General features: G+C 33.5%; 1 protein-coding gene across 1 annotated transcript in view; it reads left to right on the top strand.

The window, feature by feature from the left end:
* Window positions 1-13,726, top strand: part of MDGA2 (MAM domain containing glycosylphosphatidylinositol anchor 2) — an 888,742-nt gene that overhangs the window by 852,669 nt on the left and 22,347 nt on the right. Inside the window, exon 15 of the mRNA XM_047738228.1 lies at window positions 13,011-13,141. Within this exon, the coding sequence (XP_047594184.1) occupies window positions 13,011-13,141 (131 nt within the window). The remainder of the gene's footprint in view (window positions 1-13,010; window positions 13,142-13,726) is intronic.

The raw sequence follows: 13,726 nt of genomic DNA, 5'->3' as shown, positions 1-13,726 counted from the left end.
GGAAGTCCAGATTCAAAAGTGATTCGTTCTGAATTTCTAATAGCCTCATTGCAGTTGTTCCTTCTTGAGTAATCATACATGATCTCTGCTGTTTAAACTCTGACTAGTGCTCAATGGATCATTGAGGAGAGTTCCAATTTTTTAATACAAAAAGTGGGCAATCAGTTATGCATTACTTAGAAAAGAGATTCCTCTTTGAAATAAAGTCAAATATGTTGTATTCCTTATCGATTGCTATGTTAAAAGTTTCCCCAAAATTGTGTGGTTTGAAACAACAAACACTGACCTCTGAGAGTCTGTGGGTCAGGAATATAGGTGTGGTTGAGCTGAGAGACCTGTAGCTCAAGGTCTCCCATGAGGTTGTAAGCTGTCAGGCATGACTGCCCTCAAATTTGAAGACCTGACTTAGGGACGATATATTTTTAAGACTGCTTACTTGGTTTTTGGCAGGCCTCACTCCATCATAGTGTCAGACTAAGGGCATTGATTTCTTGCTGGCCTTTGAATTCCTCTCAGCTCTCTCAGTTAGTTCCTCGACATATGGATGTCTCTGGGACTGGCATGGCAGCAGGCTTCCTCCAAAGCAAGCAATCCAAGAGAGAGAGCAAATACATGCCTCTGGCTTTTAACTTCTTATTCTATTTCTTATAACAGCTGATAATTCCAACCCACACTTAATGGGAGGAAATTACACAAGAGTGTTAATGCTAAGAGGTAGAAATCATTGGGAGGCATCTTAGCGTTTATTTGCCACATTGGTACAATTTCTTGCTAGTTAAATGTTTCATCAAAATTGAAGAAAAAATAAATGAAAACTACACTATGTCACCCTTAAACTATTGATTTATATGTAGATGATACAATATATAGCTATCTGATAATAGTATAAATTATTTCAGCAATCCGGTAGCTACTAGCAGGCATTTTGATTCATGATTAATCAGTTGGATTTCTAATGTTCTTAAGAGGAATTGAACTTCATATGAGGTCAGCTGATATGACAAAAGCTTATTAAATTCAGTAAAAAATGTACTTCATTTATTTCTAGAAAGAATGTGAGATATAAGCATCATCATAACATATCAGGAAATTAAAGATAAAAATACAAAAAGCACTTATGAATACATTCATTGAACTTGATAAGTATGGTTTAATAAAGTTGTGGCTCTAGAAAGCTAATTTCACTGTGGAACAAATGGGAAGCAAAGAAAAGGAGTACATTAGTAGGATCTGTTCTCATGAATCTCGAGGGTGGGAGAGAAGTGACCAAGTAGAGAGATGTGGGGTTATAGAAGTACCTATTTTAAGAGGAAAAAATGATAGAATGGGAAGTTTTTAGGTACAAAGCTCAAAGCAAAGCAAGTTCCTTGAAGAGATGGAAATTGAGAATTCTAGTAGGAGAATTAGCCTTGAAGAGGGAATAATGTCATTTCCACTGAGGTGGGAAGAAAAGAATGAAGTAGGAATGTGGCTTTTGATGCATTCCTAGATGCAAGAATAGCAAACAGACTTGGAAGTTAGTTTTTGAACAGTATCTGTTTCCTTCTGTAAAGTAAATGCAGCTCTTACGTGTTCAAAGCTACACAATTTCAGGAGAGCAATAAATGGAAGCAGAGACTGGTCAGTGATGTAGAGGTTATTGAAACATGTGGAGATCAGGATATCAATCCTCAGTGTCTTGAAATGTGTTTTAGGATATAATGCTCAGTTTTAATGCTAATCGCTTCTTGGGTGTATTACTGAATTTCCCTGCTCACTGACTTCCTTGCTGTCTCTTGGACCCATCGTTTCTGGGGTAGAGATCATTGTCTAAAACCAGTAACATAAGGGTCTCAAGGATATACACCCCTCTGGCTTCTCCTTAGGGCAGTTGCATGGTCATACCAGCCATGCATGAAGTCCCTGAAACTGAGCTGACTTGTATCTGGGGCGTTTTTTAAGACTCTATCTTTGTTCTGCTGAACTACATGAAACAAGGTCTCTCCCCATCACATGGTGCTCTGCAAATGTAAACATTTATTTACCCACTACATAAATCCTAATTAAGCAAATGAGTATTTTTAAAATCACATGATAGAATAAGTGTTTCTTCCCCTCTTAAATCCCCTAAATAACTCATAGTCTTCTTTCAGAAACAAACTCAGGGACATCGCTGAGATTTTTCCTCATCCTCTCACTCCTTCTGTTCCCATAACACCTGGTGCACATCTCTATCATAATAATTGTCCCCCAGACCTCTGCTAGACTCTAAGCTCCTTGAGAGCAGCAATGATGATTCCTTTCTGTTTGATCCTCTGAAACAATAAAGACTCCATATATTAAAAATAATAATAATTTACACTAGATATTTAAGCTTCTGAGTGTGCTAGAAGAAAAACAAAGCAAGGGAGTTAAAAGTTCTGGTGTAGATTGGAATCAGAAAGTCATTTCACCAAGACTTTATAGAATATATTGGGGGAAAAAATAAAAATTAATCATTGACTTAATTTGTATTTGAGTCTAAGTGTTCTGGCAACTAAAGCCTAGAGGAAAGCAAAAATGTCACATATTTTTTAATGACTAATTCAAAGAGAAATTTGTGTTTATCAAAGTACCCTTAGTAGTATAATGGGAAATGTCTTCATTTGGTACTTTTAGAAAGATATAAAACTTCATCAAATAAAAATTTTATATACTGACTGACCATAATACATTACAGGTCATGTTTTGAGCTACAGTATCATGGTCTAGGTATGTCACTTTATGACTGACTAACAGAATACATACATAGAACTTAAGAAATCTATAATTAACTTCTAATTAAATTTATCTTAATAAAATATCTCAGGTTACTTTTTAGCAAGAGTGAATTAAAACTTACTCAGTGCTGACATTCAAAATTTTTAAAATGGAGACTTTTCTAGAAGATATAGAGAAGGCAATGGTGATAAGCTTTTACATAGTTCTAGGAGTCTGATTTTTATTCTCATTTTGGTTAAAGACCATATTTCTTCTGTTTAGTAAAAAAAGAAAGATTCTTGCTTATATCCCAAATATGTTCTTCAAATAGGAAATCTGCTCACATTATTTTCCCTTGGAGTTAGACATTATAGGAAAGACAGTTTGAGCTTTTTTCAGTAAAGTCCTATTTGTATTTAATACTGATAATGCCAGTATCGGTGTGAAAATAATGCTATAGGTGGAAGACATTCATTGAGTAAATAGCTTTGTTGAATTAAGATGTATTTTTTTTTCGAATGGGGGTGGATAGAACCTAGCCATGATTTACAACCACTTATTGAAATGTGTTATTACACATACTTGTCACAGACCCTCTAATAAGACCATAGGCAATATCTAGTTCACTTACCTTTTAGGTCTGTGTTTTGAACCACCAACAATTCCTAAGTTTACTCTCCTCCTATTTATTTATTACTCAAACAATGAATAGTAGAAGCTGAGATATTTAAATGAAATTAGTGATATGACAGAGAAAGGCTGGTATTTCAAAATATACAAGTCTAATTCTTAGTGTAATAAATAAAGAATATTATTTCATCAGTTGAATTAATGGTAACCAAATGGGTTGACTTGCTTTTGTTTCTCACCCAATGTACCAAACTTTTTAAACTAACTTTACTGAAAGTATAGATTTATAGTGATTATTTTTGGCCTTAGGTCTTGAATTCACTCATTTCTGTTCAACAGAATAAACTGCACATGCTGTGGGCTTAGTGGTATATAGGATTCTATAGAAAATAAGAAAGAATTATTGTAAAAGGTCTCTATCCACCAAATAATTTGTCATCACATTTAGGATAATAAATTACTGAATAAAATAAAAACCAGAAAGTAATAGTCATCAAAATGAATGGCAATCCTGTGCTATAATAGGTGAACAAGGGAGAGAACCCTGAAAACAGCAAAGTTAAAATAAGTTTTGTGGAAGTGAAAAAAATGCAAACCATCTGAACAAGTATTTATTAAGCAGAAAGCAAAGGTTACAAAATGTGAGGAGAGCCACATGTTAGGATGGAGAATAGTGCTCTTAACAGCAGCTAAAGGGAAATGGTGGAACCAGAGTGTCGAGTCTACCTAAGGGATCTGACATATATCAGAGAAATAGAAAGCCTGATGAAGGCTATGTTTTAGGAAAATTCACTGGACACTAATGTTGAGATTCAACAGGATACAAGGCGTGGTAATGACTAGAGAAAGTGAACTGATATTTTTTATTTAATGTATCATTGCAATTATATATTGAAAAATAACAGCAGATACACATAGCCATTTCTGTCCAAGCAGAAATTAATGATTTTATGATTTTCCATTTTTGTCTGTGTGTATAAAACAAATGATGCTAACAAATACCTATCAATATACATAGCTCTTGCCTGAAGCTAGGTAATTTGGGCACATCATCTTCTTCCATGAAATGTGGAATACAAATTAATGTCCGTATTACTGATTAGAATAAACATGTGATTTATGATCAAGTAATCCCTAGGCCTTAGAGTAAACCAAATTACAAATTAACTTCTATGAACTTGATAATTTCAAGTATCTATAAGAAATATGTATGCACATTTTAGGACATATATGTGAGTTATATTAAAATATATATTTATAGTAAATAGTTAGAAGTCAAATTATGTTAATGACTTAGTGAAAGAAGAGAACTAGGTAATAATAATTATAAATAATATTGATGCAAACTATATTATAGAGTAATTTCTGTGAAATCATATGATTTCACAATGCCATAAATAACTCCAAAACTTTGTTCACTGCCCATGAGATAATACAGCACTTCAGTCATTTAGCCTTTCTAACCATGGTCCCTAACATGAGGTCAGTTCTGTCGAGGTCTTGCACCTGACTCTAGAAGGAGATGATCAAAAGATGAGAATTAGGAAACCAAAGGGAAGAAAAAGACAGTTAAGTTTTGCTTAGCAACTTCAAACTTGTATCATGGGACTATGTAGCATTTGAAAATCCTTGGGGATGATTAAATTCTTACCTGGTGCCTACTCAAGCATAAACACAGTGCCTCCAGAGACTTAAAATTACTTGTAACGGGTATGAACACAATCCATCATACTCACTCTAGAATTTTCTTACTATAATACTATAATAATCTGCTGAATCAGCTTTGCTGAATCTAGCTTCTCTTGCATTGCTTTATTCTGTTTCACAAGCTCTAATTTCATTGACCTAAATGCCCTGAACATGAATTTATATAACTGTTGTCATTGAATTCTCTCTTACAAACTTAAAATGCTGGGAACTTGCTTTAAAAAGGTTCTAAAGTCATTTATCTGTTAATATTGCTTTCAGCATAAAATAGATAAGTGAATCAATAGTTTGGATTCATGGATAATGGAGTATAATTAATACTAGGTGCATAAGAATAAGATGTTTAAATTATAAGATATTTTAAGGAATTCATTTCAGTCAGTTATACTTTCAGTATCTTTTTAAATAAGTTATGCTTGCCTTTTAAAATTAAATCCAGTCACACTTGACTATAGTTCATATAATCTATTCAAAAACAAATTCAAATCTAGGATAATCAGACCTGGCTTCTTTAGACCTAGGACAAATATTTTTCACATAGTATATATTCAATAAACATAAATTCAAATAATTCAAGTTTGAATTTTTATTACATATATTAAAAGGAAATATTAGGGTCCTGGGATCGAGCCCCACATCAGGCTCTCCGCTCAGCAGGGAGCCTTTTTCCACCTCTCTCTGCCTGCCTCTCTGCCTGTCAAATAAATAAATAAAATCTTTTTTTTTTTTTAAAGATTTTATTTATTTATTTGACAGAGAGAAATCACAAGTAAGCAGAGAGGCAGGCAGAGAGAGGGGAGGAAGCAGACTCTCTGCTGAGCAGAAAGCCCGATGCGGGGCTCGAACCCAGTACCTGGGATCATGACCTGAGCCGAAGGCAGCGGCTTAACCCACTGAGCCACCCAGGCGCCCCTAAATAAATAAAATCTTTAAAAAAAAGAATTATTAATTAAAAATATAAGCATGATCACAGGGAAAGCATACTCCCTGAGGAAAAAATATATTGGATCCTGATATTATAACTTACCATTATTGATATAATAATGGGAAGTTATAACTTACCATTATTGATATAATAATGGAAAGTCATATAGATAGATATAGATAGGTATAAGTGTGTATTTTATTAAAGTATCTATTTTTTTAATTTTTATTTTATGTTTTTATTATTGCTTTTTTTTATAATTTTATTTTTTTCAGCATAACAAAGTATCTATTTTCTATTTTAAGTAAATTCTGAAAGACATAATATATGCTACTTTTTTGGCCCAATTACAACTAATCTAAAAAGAGTGTTATTTTATTAACATTTGACACAAATTTCCATGTATTGATTCAATGACAGGATTGATTCCTGTCACTTCAATTAAAATAATTGGTGGTAATTCATTCCCTGCCATTGTTTACATTAACACCTCACAGTTGCATTTATCTCACAGTTAAATTTACCTCACATATACTGGTAACTTTTAAAGTATGGAAAAACGTGAACTCCCTTCATAGCTTAGAGAGAGCATCCTTTATTCTTTTCATGCAAGATATTGAAGGACTTCTACTAGATAGAGAAGCTAGGTCTTACATTTAAGAAATTTAAAAAAAATGATAACTGATATTTTCCTTTCTGTAAAGGCAGTTCATTTAGATAAATCAGTTGAGACTGTCACAGCTCAACCCAGTCAGTTACTGCTAATACAGCCATAGGCTGTGGCAGACACAGGCCATGGAATAGATGAGAAGGTCCTTTTCTATCTAATGGACATACTGATTGTTTCTTCAAATAATGTCAGAAAGATGTATGCTTACACCACTTTGTGAGTCCAGTGACAACTAAGGGGTTCAGAAAGTATTATAACTTTATTTAATGTTTAACATAATTTGTTATTTACTTGGGTTTGATTTCATTGAATCTCTCCCTTTTGTGGATTATGTTCAAAAATAGAATGCAGTTACATCACACAGAAATATGTCCTACAGTGGCTTTTCCTTTTGGCACAAGTTTGCCTTTCTGATGTACAAGATTCCAGGACCAACGGGGCAAAAAAAATTGAGCCACACTGAATATTTAAAAAGGAAAATAGAAAGATGGATTCAGAAAGCTACTTCTTACCACAGTGGATCACTGAGCACAATGGGAAAGTCCCAGAAAGTTCAACTCTTAAATAGCTCAAAGACATGAATGTTTTTCCACTATTCTCAGATTGCTGAATCTTGATATAGTAGTGAATCTCACATTAACCTGTTCTGCAGATTTAGATCTTATAGGAGAAGCTAACAAAATCCACACCTATCCCGTGGATATAAAAGAAGCCCCATAAAATTGTTTGGGGGAAAATGTCACAAGATTACTTAGCATTATTTAAGGATGAATAAAGAGGATTAAATAAGAGAGAAAGAGAGATTGAAAAAATAAGGCTCTACTGAGGATTCCATAGAAAAAAGCAAAGCTAACATGCACATAGTAAAGGAAGCACATACTACTGAAAAAAAAACTTACAGTTCAGGTGAAAGTAAAATTTATTCTGTATAAGCTTTATAGCTTCCAACAAATTCATAAGAATGTGAACTTTATTAAACAATAAAAAATAAGAATGATACAACTGATGAATTTGAAAAAAAGGACCTGAATAAAAGATTAAAATAAGGGGGAGCTTTATGAGATCAGACAGGAATGTAGCATCATAAATAGCCAAGTAAAGATGACATTAGAAACAAGAGAACAAAATCCATACTATAGAAATTAAAATCAGTACTATGGAGGACAAACCTGAGATTCTTATACTGAAAGGGAAAAAAATATAAGAAAGTAGATTCTGAAGCAAAAGTGAACAAGCAACAAGATAAAAAAAAAAAAAAAGAAAAAGAAAGCTGGAGAACATTATGTATATATATGCATGTATTATCCCTAAATATAATACTAGCAAAAGGAATTAACATAATAAAAGAGTACTAGTCCATTACCAAGTAAAATTGATTCCTGTAATACAATCCTAGTTCCACATTAAGAAGCACGCTAGTACAATCTACTGCATCAATAGAGAAATGGAGAAATATTATTAGACTATCTTGATAGATAATAGTAAAACACAGTGAGGACTTGGATGAAACATGATGTACAGTTTACATACTTTAACTCATTTTAATTTTCACAAAAAGCTTATGCTAGTTATTATTATCATCATCACTTGTGTGATGAGGAAATTGAAGCAGAGAGATTAAGAGACTAAGCTGAAGTCAGCCAGCTAGTGACAGGAGATGTTAGGAATGCAGGGGGTTTTGTTGTTGTTTTAAAAAGTACATATTTGGGTGCCTGGTGGCTCAGTGGGTTAAGCCTCTGCCTTCGCTCAGGTCATGATCTCGGAGTCCTGGGATCAAGCCCCACATCGGGCTCTCTGCTCTGCTTCCCCGTCTCTCTCTACCTTCCTGCTTGTGATCTGTCAAATAAATAAATGAAATCTTTAAAAGAAAAAAAAGTACGTATTCATATTTATGTGTTTGTGCCTAATATGAATATGTGTGCTTATGTGTAAAGAATTAGATAAAATTTCTCTAAAAATCTGAAGGATGAACTATTCTATACCATATAATTGTACATATCTTGATATACATTTAAAAAAATGACTAAAGCAACATACACCAAAATATTAAGGAGGCCACCTTTGAGAGACCAATTTAATAGTGATTTTTATATTGTTTTTCCTGTTTTGCAATGTTTGTGTGCAATATTCACATAAACCAATGTATATATTATATGGAAGATAGATATAGATTTTAACAATAACATTATTATCTGTAAAAGTTATCAAAATAAGACTGTCTTGAAGCCACACAGTAGTTACCGGCTCCAGATAAATCCTACTGCTATAAACAACTATTAAAATGGGTTAAAGAGAGTAAGTAATGGTTTTCAGAAAATGGAAGAGGCAGGGCAAGACTGAGATCTGTGAAAATGAGGTAATGTCTACAGGAGCCTTCCTCTGCCTGAGAATAATTTCCTGGCCCTAACATAGAGCTCTTGAATTCAAGCAGAACATGGAGATGCCACTGAGTTCAGGAGGCAGAGATGAGAGTACTGCGCAGCTAAAGTAGTTAGAATCTGTAAATCAGGGTAAAAGAAAGTAGGTATGCTGAGTTGACTCTAGACACTTCTATAGGGTTCCACATGTCTTTACTTAAAGGCTAAGTTATACTCATATAATAGTAAAAAAAAAAAAACCCAAGGTTTACAATATAGCAACATACTGTTTTGTGGACTTGACAACAGAACAGAGATGGGCAGGTCAAAGAGTCCTGGGGGAAGAACAGTAGGGAATATTGAAGTTGAAGCCATTTTAGAGTGAAGAGATATCCTAACAGCCTCTGACAACATGAAAAAAAAAAAAAAAACAAAAAACAAAAAAACAGGCTCTCTCTTAGGGTGACGCCCTGAAGAACTGACCTCTGTAGATCTTTCCTTTAAAAGCCCAAGTCTAAGCCCCAACAAGATCCACAGTAGAGACAGATTTGAAGGTTGATTCCCACAGAGTTAAGGAAATTCGGGTGACAATTTGGGCTTTTCACAGGTCTGCATTGTTACTATAAAACCAAGCCGATCTATACAAGTTTAACATGATGAGTCAGTAATTGAATAGCCTGTTAGAACAAAACTGCCTTCTTAGAATGATTATAAAGCTAAATCTCCATAATGTAATGTTTACAATGCCCATTATTTAGTGAAAATCACCAGATAGACAAAGAAACAGAAAATGTGATCCACAGTCAGTCAAAGAGTAAAAAATCAACCCATAAATTGAAACTGAAGAGGACCAAACATTAGACTTAGCAGATAAAAACTTAAAAAAAAAAAGGTATTTTAAATATGTTCAATGACATTAGAGTAAATATATTACAAGAATCATAGGAAATAGAGTCTTTATAATTGGACAGATAGTGAAGTCTAGCAAAGAAAGAAGAATTTTACAAAAGAGCCAAATAAGATTTGTACCATTAAGTAGTAGACAAGACATGAAGAACTTAACATATTGCAGAAGGAAAAAAAAAAGATAATAAACTTGAAGATAGACAAAATTTTCCAACCTGAAAAATGAAGGGAAAATGTTGGAGAAAAATGAACACAGCCTCTGGTAAATGAATATCAAATTGCATAACATATATATAATTGGAGTCTGAAAAAATAGAAGAAATAGATGAGGTAGAAATAAAAGGAAAGCTAAAAGAGGTTCAGCAAACCCTACATAAGATATTTAGGCACACTCTAATCAAACTACTGCAAACCAAAGATAAGGAAAAATGCTCAAAAGCAGCCTGAAGGAGGAAAAAAAAAAAAAAAAACCCATACTGAAGGGAAAAAGATAAAATGATGGCTGACTTCACATTAGAAACCGTGCTATAGAGAAGAAAATAGAACAACATTCAAGTGCTTAGGGAAAAATTGGAAGAATTTTAAGTCTCACAAAAACATGAGTGAAATGAAGTTATTTTTATATAAACAAATCTGTGAAACTTTGTCTCCAGCAAATCACCACTACAAAAAGTGCTAAAGGATGTCCTTTAGGCCAAAGGGACATGGTGCTAGATTGTAACTCAGATCTATAGGTAGAAATGAATACCATCAAAAATGGTAAATAAGTGGAAAATTTTAAAACTGTATGTTCTTATAATTTGTATAAAATACATCTGACTATTCACTGTAAGGTGAGGTTATATTTTAGGCAAAGGTAAAAACATACAATTACTTCTAAAAATAGAAAGAAGACAGGTAAATTATTTATACTGTTGTAAGATTATTCATGTTGAAGTAAGATAGCGAATATAAAGTATCAGCTTTGAAAAGAAAAGAGGGAGGTCGTAGTAAAACATGTATGCTGTATGATTTGTGAGCATGAAGGAGGAAATACAGACTATAATTAGACTATGAAAAGTTATGAGTGCCTCTTGTTAACCCTGAAACAACTGCTAAAACACAATTAAAAAGATACATTTAAAAATCAGTACAAGAAATGAAACCTAAAAAAAAAAAAATCAGCTGAAAAGAAAGAAGGGAAGGAGCCACAAAGGAATAAAAAGCAGAGGGGACAAGCAGAGAACAAAAAAGCTAGTACACTTAATTCCAAAGATATAAAAAACTACAGTAACTATGACCTAAATACTAAAAATAAAAAAAAAAAACCACAATATGTCAATGAATATAACAGAAATTATGCTGAGGAAAAGTAGCCAGACACACAAAAAATACTTACTGCATAATTGCATTAATTGGAAATTCTAGAAAAGGCAAAAATCATCAGTTAGTCAAGAAAGTCTTATCAATAGTTGCCTGGCAAAGAAACAAGGGTATGAAGATTAACTACAAAGGAAAGTGAGGGAGCTTTCTGGGAAGATGGAAATTTTCTATTATCTTGACCGAATAGTGCTTACCCTGCAGTATATACCAGTCAAAAGTTTTTTGACCTATACATCTAAAATGAGATAATTTTATTGCATGTAAATTATATCTCAATAAAATTTTTTTAGGGGTGCCTAGGTGGCTCAGTGGGTTAAAGCCTCTGCCTTCTGATCAGGTCATGATCCCAGGGTCCTGGGATTGAGCCCCGAATCGGGCTCCCTGCTTAGCAGGGAGCCTGCTTCCTCCTCTCTCTCTGTCTCCCACTCTGCCTACTTGTGATCTCTGTCTGTCAGATAAATAAATAAAATCTTTAAAAAAAATAAAAATAAAACTGAGGGTTGATGGGGGAGAGGGGTTGGGGGTGCTGGGGTTATGGACATTGGGGAGGGTATGTGCTATGGTGAGTGCTGTGAAGTGTGTAGACCTGGCAATTTGCGGACCTGTACCCCTGGGGATAAAAATATATTATATGTTTATAAAAAATATAATAAAATAAAATTTAAAAAAATAATAAAAATAAATTAAAGTGTATCAAAATACTGATTGCTTAGTGATCAATATATCAGACTTTAACTCTGTGGGTTCAAATTTTGCCTCTGCTATTTACTTACTGTATGAACTGGGCAAATTACTTAACCATTCAAAGTTTTCTCTATAATAGTGCTTCATAGGATCTGGAGTACGTGTTCAACATATATCGTGTTGTATTAACGTCATCAGCATCACAACTATTTTTACTATGTGCAGAACTGAAACTGTTGAAAAGAGGTATATCAAATCATGAGACAAACGTATTCTCACTTTATCTTCAAATAATTCTTTTAGAAGAGAAAAGAGACTTGGTTAAAAAGTAAATTGAAAAGGAAATGCTAACTGGTATTATAGGACAGGGAATTTAGAGTCAGACTGCACAAGTCACTCGATACACACACAGGCTATATTAGTTTTCTGTCACTGCTGTTAACAAATAAGTTACCACAGGCTGTGTGGCTTAAAACAACACAAATGCATTATCTTATAGTTCTAGAAGACAGAAATCCACAATGAGTATCAGGGGGCTAAAAAGGTGTCAGCGGGGCTAGGTCCTTCTGAAGGCTCTAGGGAAGAATACATTCCTAGCTTCTAGTGGCTACCTATATTTGGCTTGTGGCTCCTTTCTACATCTTCAAAACCATCCACAAAGTCTCTTCTTTTTCTTTCACATGACCTTCTTCTCTCCTGTATAAATCTCCTGCCTCCATTTTATAAAGATACATGGGGTTACATTTAAGACCCTCCGTGATAATCTAGAATAATCTGCCCCCCCATCTCAAGATACTTAATTTGGTCACATCAGCAAAGCTGCTTCTCTCATATAAAATAACATTCACAGATTCTAGGGATTAGGACACAATCGTCTTTGGAGGTCTTCTAAATGTCATAAAAGCGAAATTAGAAATGAGAGTGGAAGAAAGGAAGAGACATTAGCATTCTGAGAAATTTTATTTTTAACAGTTTGAAAGTGTTAGGTCAAGGAGAAACAAATGTAAAACTAAAAAGAATATACAAAATAAAATGTCATTGTTATTTTTAGGTGTTCTAAATGTTTATCTGCGTTTGAAAGGGCAGACAACAATAGAGAATCCACTGTGGTCTTCGAGTGGGAATAAAGGACAACGGTGGAATGAGGCTCATGTTAATATATATCCAATCACTTCATTTCAGGTAAGAAAAGAACAATCATTTTTGTGAAATGATTGCTGCACATGAGCATAAAGTTAAAGGCAGAACTTGAACAAACATAAGAATATGGAGGTTTAGAAATTCTGTGATATGGGCATCACAAAATGACAGTATTAAGTTTTTCTTTAGTTCCAAAAGCTGTTTTATGAAGAGAAAATTCCCCTTTTCTTTATTGATTAAAATCTATCAAATAATATGTTTGAGTAATAGTCTTTCAAAATCCAAATGACTTGCTAGGAGAAAATGTAAGCCATTTCTGTAAAATCACATGTGTATATTTTGTTTACTGAAGATAAATAACATAGGTTCTTATAATAATGGAAACTGGATAGTCAATGCTCAATTAATCTATTTTAATTTTACTTGATGGAATTTTACATACTTTAGCAAAATGTGTCTCCCTGAGGGAATGTCATTTTAGTGATTTATCACTTTGATGACCAAAGTCAGAGAACTTCAAAGAAGTTCTTTTTCTTTGTTTTGATATAGAGAAGTAAGGGTAAATTGAATTAAGAAAGTTAGCTGCAAATATATAATAGAAATTTTAATGACTAAAAAATGGCCACT

The sequence above is a fragment of the Lutra lutra genome, chromosome 7, assembly GCF_902655055.1.
Source record: "Lutra lutra chromosome 7, mLutLut1.2, whole genome shotgun sequence".
NCBI classification, from domain to species: Eukaryota; Metazoa; Chordata; class Mammalia; order Carnivora; family Mustelidae; genus Lutra; species Lutra lutra.
The sequence above is the reverse complement of the archived record's forward strand: the minus strand, read 5'-3'. Positions and strand labels throughout refer to the sequence as shown.